Source organism: Leptinotarsa decemlineata, unplaced genomic scaffold (assembly GCF_025532065.1).
Source record: "Leptinotarsa decemlineata unplaced genomic scaffold, Ldec_3_MD MMD2_P_RNA_scaffold_12, whole genome shotgun sequence".
In the NCBI taxonomy this organism is placed as follows: Eukaryota; Metazoa; Arthropoda; class Insecta; order Coleoptera; family Chrysomelidae; genus Leptinotarsa; species Leptinotarsa decemlineata.
This window is the reverse complement of record NW_027412526.1, coordinates 12,563,984-12,572,735: the sequence shown is the minus strand read 5'-3', so window position 1 is coordinate 12,572,735 and position 8,752 is coordinate 12,563,984. Positions and strand designations below refer to the sequence as shown.

At 33.6% G+C, this 8,752-nt stretch overlaps 2 protein-coding genes across 2 annotated transcripts in view; one reads left to right on the top strand and one right to left on the bottom strand.

Moving 5' to 3' along the window:
* The first annotated feature begins 288 nt into the window (after positions 1-288).
* LOC141481941 (uncharacterized) lies at positions 289-6,330 on the top strand. Its single transcript, XM_074174398.1, has 2 exons — positions 289-446; positions 505-6,330. The coding sequence occupies exon 2, from the start codon at positions 551-553 to the stop codon at positions 6,080-6,082; it is 5,532 nt and encodes a 1,843-aa protein (XP_074030499.1). The 5' UTR covers positions 289-446; positions 505-550; the 3' UTR covers positions 6,083-6,330.
* A 377-nt stretch (positions 6,331-6,707) lies between these two features.
* The window catches only part of Hr96 (Nuclear hormone receptor HR96), a 32,567-nt gene continuing 30,522 nt past the window's right edge, over positions 6,708-8,752 (bottom strand). The window contains exon 6 of the mRNA XM_074174409.1: positions 6,708-6,967. Coding sequence (XP_074030510.1) covers positions 6,770-6,967 — 198 coding nt within the window. The 3' untranslated portion in view covers positions 6,708-6,769. The remainder of the gene's footprint in view (positions 6,968-8,752) is intronic.

The following is an 8,752-nucleotide window of genomic DNA, read 5'->3' as shown; positions in this document are numbered from 1 at the left end:
CATATATTATTTTATTGTGATGAAGAATGAAATATCTGGAAAGCGAGTTCCCAACCGGATTCAATTGATTAGAATGTTTGATTTTGCAATTGATTTCTATTATTTTCTTTCAGAAAACTGGTAGTTCTCCCCTCGAGGTCAAGCGGAATAGTAGCATGGAATAGTAGCATCTTTTCATAGAGTTAATTTTTTGAAATTGATTAAAAAAATGTTTTTCCATTAACCAGCTGGTGCATGTTGAGTTTTATTTTGAATAAGAATCACTTTGTATTTGTTTGACATTTTTGAAAAATAGTTGAATGACAGTTTTTGTAAAGAAGAGGAATAAAAAACCGCTTTTGAAGGAAAAAAGAAAAAGTTTGCGTTTTTATTTATAGCAGTATATTCAGAAACGATAAACATTGTGCCGGTCTTCGAGCGGATATACTAATAGTGCACATTTCTAGGTAAATATAAACATTGTGCCGGTCTTCGAGCGGATATACTAATAGTGCACATTTCTAGGTAAATATAAACATTGTGCTGGTCCTTCAGCCTAGAGAACGGCAAAATGGAAACACGTAGCAAAACTGCCAAAGCAAAAAGCGAGAGTCATAAAAAGGATGTCACCACCATCAGCGAAGTTAGAAAAGTTGACAATGCTGAACGCGATGCCACAGAAGACAAGTTATCTGTAGTCTCGTCCAGTAGAAGCAGTAGAAATGATGGTGCACAGTCTAAATCGGCTTCAGTATCTTTATCTGTGAGATCCAATGCAAGTATTTATATGAGAAAACTCATGGAAGTCCAGGTAAAAGCTGACGAAAAAATGGCTATATTGTTGTCTAAGCAGTTCGAAATGGAAAAGCAAATGATTGAAAATAGGTTGGCATTAGAAAAAGCTAGACTAAGTGAGAAATTTGATTTGGGAGTAAGTAATACATACCGTTCGGAAGGTGACAACATTTCGTTCAGAAATTCACATCATTCAAAAGATGACGAGATTTCTTCTGTTGATTCTGAAGTGAAAGTGCGTAATTGGTTGCAAAATACGGACGTCAAGAATATGACAGGTAAGAGGTCGTTCCACAAAAGTCAAATTGACAATACTCATAATAGTACAAGGGCTTCGTTCGAAAATAATACAGGGGCAAGACATACACATTATAGAAAAAATGAAGAAGCTTCAGGTGCAGAAATTAGGCAGTTGTTGGCGAGACAATCAATTGACAAAGATTTACCAATTTTTTCTGGAGAAACTATTGAATGGCCAAGTTTTTATCAACAATTTCTTTCAACGACTGAATTATTGGGTTTAACAGATGAAGAAAATATGTGTAGGTTGAGGAAAGCTTTGAAAGGGGATGCTAGACGATCAGTGGAGGGATTGTTGTTATCTATTTCATCAATCAAACCGATTATCGACATTTTGATTAGTAGATACGGTCGAGCAGATTTGATTGTGAAAAGTCTGGTCAATAAAGCCAAGAATTTTCCTATAATGAAAAATAATGATTTCAGGTCTCTGACACATTTTGCGGAAGATGTATCAAATCTGGTGGTTACCCTAGAAACAATGAACATGCAGAACTATTTGGATTGCCCTCAAATTCTGGAGGAAATTCTACAAAAATTACCCTACAACATGCAGCTTTCATGGGGTGAAAAAGTACTTGAGAAGAATGGTAAGAGCACTTTACAAGAATTTAAAAAGTGGCTGTGGAGAAAGTCGGAAGCAGCAAGCTACGCTCAATCTATGAATGTGGGTAAGCCTTCTACAAATCAGGTGTCTGGTAAGTTCTCTCAAAATCCGTCTCATAAAGAGAGATTCAAAACAACTCTTGTTACTTCTCAAGAGAAGAGTACTTCAGTTCGCAAATGTATCATGTGTGAAGAGAAACATATAATAGATAAATGCAAAACTTTTTTGGATCTCTCGATAGACAAAAAATGGGATTTCGTAAAAAGTAATGGTATATGTTTTTCTTGTTTGGGAACATCTCACAGAATAAAATTTTGTCGTAACAAAAAGAAATGTGGGGTAAACAACTGTGAAAAAATACATCATAAAAGTCTTCATAATGACGCATTTGATAAAAATAAGGAGAAAAATGATACTGTTAGTCTAGAAATAGTTGCTCATACCACAAAATCATTCAGTACAGAAATTTTATTGAAAATCGCTCCGGTTATAATAAGATCTTCTCAGAATGAACTTGAAATTTATGCATTATTTGACGAAGCTTCAACGGTAACTCTTCTTGATCAAGATTTAGCAGACAAGATGAACCTCGTTGGCGAAGAAACAGAGTTAGGTTTAAAGTGGACCCACGAAGACACTTGCAAGAGATTATTTTCAAAAAAAGTGAGTTTTGAAATAGCTGACAAAAATAGGACCACATTTTATCAGATGGAAAATGCATATACAGTGAAAGACATGGATCTTCCTAGGCAAACGGTTGATGGAAAAAGACTGAAAGAAAAATGGAGCCATCTGGAATATATAGATTTTGCTAGTATGGCTCAAGCAAAACCGCAATTGTTGATAGGACAAGATAACTGGGATCTAATCACTAGTCGAGAAGTAATTGAAGGTCCTAAGAACTCGCCAGCGTTATCAAAAACTAAATTGGGATGGATAGCACATGGAAATTTGAGAGAATTCAGAGGTAGACAAGATAGCAATACTGTTCTTCATATTTTCCATAATCAGATGAACTACGATGAAAAATTACATGAAGAAATCAAGAATTATTTTTCCACGGAGTCATTTGGCGTCAAAATTCCTGAAGATAGATCAATGAATTCGGAAGACAAAAAAGCAGTTCAAATAATAGAATCAGTTTCAAGAAGAATAGGGGATGGAGACCGTTGGGAAACTGGTTTGTTATGGAGAGATGATAGTTCAACTTTACCAGAAAGTAAGTATAAAGCTCTTCAAAGACTTCAGTATCTTGAAAGAAGAATGACTAGAGATTTGGAATTCGCTATGACCTACAAACAGAAAATAGAAGAATATTTAAAGAAAGACTATGCAGAGAAAGTGATAGAAGGAAATGAAGAATCAAGTAAGGTATGGTATTTGCCACATTTTGGAGTCGTAAATGAAAATAAACCCGGCAAATTGAGGTTCGTCTTTGATGCGGCTGCCAAGGTGGAAGGAAAATGTTTGAATGATTTTTTATTGAGAGGACCTGATTTATTGAATTCTCTTGTTGGAGTTATTTTCAAATACAGAGAGAAAGATGTAGCTTTCTCAGCAGATATTCGAGATATGTTCCACAGAATAGTTATCAGAAAAGAAGATCGTGCTGGACAACGATTTCTCTGGAGAAATAATTCCAATGAAGAACCTAGCACCTATGAAATGAAGGTGCTAATTTTTGGTTCTGTGGGCTCGCCTTTTTCGGCACAATATATTAAAAATCGAAATGCATTAGAGTTCCAGAATAAGTATCCTCAAGCTGTAAATGGAATAATAAATAGGCATTATATGGATGATTATCTGGACAGTGTGTACACAGAGGAAGAAGCTATTCGCCTCATAAAGGAAGTCATTTTCATCCACAGACAAGGAGGATTTGAACTGAGAGGTTGGGTATGCAATTCGAAAGAAGTTTATAGACATATTCCAGAAGAACTTAGGGGTGATGAAAAACTTCTGCAAGAAAGAAACAATTTGTCGCAGAGAATTCTCGGTTTGAAATGGATTCCATCATCCGATCATTTGGCGTTTTCTTTGAATTCTTCAAAAATGAAAAAAATAATTTCGAAAGGAAAAAATCCAACAAAGAGGCAGATCCTCAAAATAGTGATGTCTCTTTATGATCCTCTAGGACTCCTCGCACACTATGTCATTAGAGCAAAAATTCTTTTACAGGATATATGGAGAAGTGGCATAGGTTGGGATGATGAGATAACTCATAATCAGAATATTAAATGGGAGAAATGGATTGATGTATTTTCAAAAATTGAAGATCTCAAGATACCTAGGTGTTATGCATTGAACTTCATTTATGATTTTGATTTACAGCTTCACATCTTCTGTGACGCGAGTGAGCAAGCGTTTTCGGCAGTAGGTTATTTCAGATTTGAGAAGAACGAAAACATTCATGTCTCTTTGGTGATGGCAAGGACGCAAGTAGCACCTCTAAAGCCAATAACAATTCCACGTTTGGAACTTCAAGCCGCTGTAATGGGTTCCAGATTGGCAATAACAATAAGGAAAGAACATTCATTCGAAGTGAATCAAACACACTTTTGGACAGACTCGAAAACGGTTTTGTGTTGGTTGAGATCAGAACCAAGAATGTTCAAAACTTTTATTACGCATCGAGTGGGCGAGATTCAGGAAAACACGAAAATTCCTGACTGGCATTGGATTCCTTCCAATATGAATATAGCAGATGAAGCTACTCGAGATACAAAAGACATGAATCTACAAGAAAACAGTCAGTGGTTTCAAGGTCCGGAATTTTTATACAATAAACAAGAATTTTGGCCAATGGAACAAAAAAGAATAGACAAGGACGAAGAAATTCAAGAAAATCCAGAAACCTTCGAACTTAAACATGAATTCATATTATTGACAGTTTCACATAGAATTGAATATTTACCAGACATCACAAGATTTTCTGACTACATGAAATTGATAAGAAGCACAGCCTATGTTTTCAGATTTCAACATAATATCAAACAACTTGGCAAAAATCTCCAAAAACAAGAATTGACAATTGAAGAATTGAAGAGAGCAGAAAGAATTTGGAATAGGAAAGTGCAAGAGGATTGTTTTTCACAAGAATACCATCTTCTGATGAAAAATAGACCTATACAAAAATCAAGCAAACTTTATCAATTGTCACCATATATGGAAGATGATATTATTTGTTTGGGAGGAAGAACAGATAACTCTACAGAGCTCTCTCCTCAAGCAAAGAGGCCAATCATACTAGACAATAAAAACACATTCACTAGATTACTTGTTCAATTTTATCATTCAAAAAATAATCATGCAGGTCTACAACAAACTCTAAATGAAATAAGGCAAAGATTTTGGATACTGCAGGCCAGAAAACTGGTAACTAAAACAATAAGGTTTTGCAATTTCTGTAGCATAAGAAGAACAAAACCTCAGGTTCCTGCAATGGGACAACTTCCAGAGCAACGACTGCAGAAACCACCTAGAGCATTCACCTATACTGGAATGGATTATTTTGGACCCATGGAAGTTTCTATTGGACGAAGAAAAGAAAAAAGATATGGAGTAATCTTCACATGTCTTTCAATTAGAGCTATCCATATAGAGATCGCAGAATCTCTCACCACAGATTCAGCGATTTTAGCAATAAGGAGATTCATTTCTAGGAGGGGACAGCCTTTATCAATTTGGAGCGACAATGGTTCAAATCTTACTTCAGCAAACCGAGAATTGAAGGAGATAATCAGAAATTTAGACGAAGATTTGATCAAGAGGAAGATGGTATCTCAGGAAATTGATTGGAAGTTCATTCCACCAGCAAGCCCACATATGGGTGGAATATGGGAGCGCATGGTACGATCGGTGAAAGATGGACTGAAAAAGATTCTGAACGAAAAAGCACCTAAGCAAGAAGTTCTTTTAACTTTGCTAGCAGAAGTGGAACATATAGTAAACAGTAGACCTCTGACATATGTATCTTCCGATGGAGAGGATTTCGAAAGTCTTACACCAAATCATTTCCTCATAGGTACATCTAGCATAGCAAAGCCACCTATAACTTTTGATGCAAATGAAATCAATTACGATTTGAAAAAACGTTGGCAGTTTTCACAACAACTTGCAGAACATTTCTGGAATCGTTGGATAAGGGAATACATACCCACACTCACAAAGAGATGCAAATGGTTTCAAGAAAAGAAAAATGTAGCAAAGGGTGATATTGTCATACTCATGGATAATAAGCTACCAAGAAACAATTGGCCATTAGGAAAAATTGTTGACGTACACCCCGGTAAAGATGGAAGAGTAAGAGTCGTAGATATCAAGATTCAAGACAATATTTATCGCCGCCCTGTTGCCAAGCTGTGTCCAATTCAGTTATTAGAAGGAAGTATTCAAAACTAGTTCATTGTTTGAATACAGGGGGGAGAATGTTGAGTTTTATTTTGAATAAGAATCACTTTGTATTTGTTTGACATTTTTGAAAAATAGTTGAATGACAGTTTTTGTAAAGAAGAGGAATAAAAAACCGCTTTTGAAGGAAAAAAGAAAAAGTTTGCGTTTTTATTTATAGCAGTATATTCAGAAACGATAAACATTGTGCCGGTCTTCGAGCGGATATACTAATAGTGCACATTTCTAGGTAAATATAAACAGTGCACCCCTACGAACGACAACCCTCAGAAACTTGTGCGAGCTAAGGACTAGCGAGATCTTACCTTACGTGTGATTCCTCGACTGAAGACAAAAAGAAAAGTACTTGATAAATATACATAAAAAATCTAGAAAGGTTAATGCAATCAATCTGCTGGAAAATAATTCCATGAAAATCAAAAAATAAATAGATAAGTACTTTTTGATCATTCCCATATTGATTTCAATTTAAGAGCCACCGGTAGACAGCTGTTTCAGAGATATATATATATATATATATATATATATATATATATATACATATATATATACATATATATATATATATATATATATATATATATATATATATATATATATATATATATATATAATACTAAATTAATATTTTATTTGAACATAAATAAATATAACATATGTATATACATTTTTCTTTCTCTAGTTATTCAGGTCAAAAATTTCTATTAGCAACGGTTCCACCTTGGATGGATTGACGTTCAAATAGACGTTTATCACATCTTCATTTATCCTGTGTAGTTCTGCTACCTTGTGTATGAGTTTTAAAAAGGTCGATTTTGCTTCACATCCCGGATATATACTTTCCAGATATCTTTTTAGAAGATAGTAGTAGGAGTTCTGAAAAAAAATCAATGGATGAGGATATCACTTTCTTGCTAATAGATTTCAATAGCTAATCAAAAGTCAAGATTTTAATATTGTCTTAAAATTATAAGAAGTTTTGTAAAGTATTCTCAGGTGGTTTCTTAAAAAAATGAGCTATAATTTTGTTAGTGTAAAATATTCCTATTTACAGGTTTTCGTAATAACAATTTAATATACCAAATTCAGTTCACACTATTCAATACTGTTACTTTATATTGCTATGGATGTGTTGAGAAATAAATTCTAAAAAACAAAGACAAAATGTTGGTGTCAGGTATATCCTGGAATATGAGTTACTTAATAATTTATTCGCTGATATAAGAATCTCAATGTACATAACTACAAATGTTAATTCTTAACAATAAACTTTTTTTATTGAAATGAATAAGAATGTACATTGAACTAAATTGAAAGTGACGCAAAACTTAATGATCATATGGACAATTGATTCAACGCAATGTAAATAATCTATAATTATAAAATAAAACGTTTTACATATGGGTATAATTTCTTACGGTATTCAACTGATGATTTTTTAACTAATGCTGATAATGTAGCAATTTATTTGTTGCATTTAATTTCACTGGGAAGTTGATCATAATCTAAGAGCCCTCTATGGAAAAAATAAGTTGTTCTCACATGAAGTTCGAGTTTCCTCATTTGGCGTAGTTAAGAATTTCATCAATATGAACAATGAATTGATTGAAGTACATGGAAAGTTTTTCAGTAGCTATTTTGAAAATAAAAAGCGTGGAAAAATAAAATTGCCATTCGTTTACAGATAGCTAGTAAAGATCTTGAGGTATTAACCTTAAAAGGGTACATCTGTTACATTTTAGTAGTACTATGAATCTTTTATGCAAGTTTTGTGAAGTGTGACTAAGCAACTTGCATCAAAACTACTAATTAAGGTAGGCCAGTATTCGAAATGAGGTCTAATTATCTATAGATAATTAGAATAGTTTCAAAAAGAAAGAAATTCCCAAATCATCTTAAATAAAAAAACTAACAATTTTGCTATACTTATAATGAAGGTGACTTATTACTTGAATTCAATATATTTTTATTCTTCTATTCAATTATTTCACCAAATATTTCAATATTCATCACATATTTGTCAATTGAACTGCACTTATATTGAGTTGTTTCATTATAGTCATTGATTTGGTTTTATTGATCACATTCTATAAACTAAGATCACTTGATGTCAGCAAAATATCATCTGCAAAAATATATATGAACTAACACTCTTGAATACCATTATTATCATTGAAATATAACATAAACAACCGAGGACCCAATACACTTCCTTGTGGGACACCAGTATTGATGCATTTCAACTGTTAGTCTTCATTAGTTAGAAATACCAATTGAGAGAACCACTTTGCTAGTAGTATAGAAATGTCAATAGTTTCGAAAGCCCCTGCAGCCCATCTATTATACTGGCCGATTCAACTGCACTGAGACCAATAATCTCAGGGTAAAAGAAAGAGAGACGTGGTTTCGAGTTTGTCCACATTGGATGATTTATTCATGTATATTAGTCTACTTATAATATTTGTAGCAGATGAAGGTTATGACCTACATTTATATATAAAATTACCTTTCCCAGATATTATACCCTAAGCAAATACATAAAGTTATAGTATGAAACCTACCTATAATAAATGACCAGGCGGCTACTGTAAACTAGTGATAATAATTACTCCTCTACATGTTCCGAAATTTCTGTTCGGTTCGATCTTTTGTAGTTCGGTG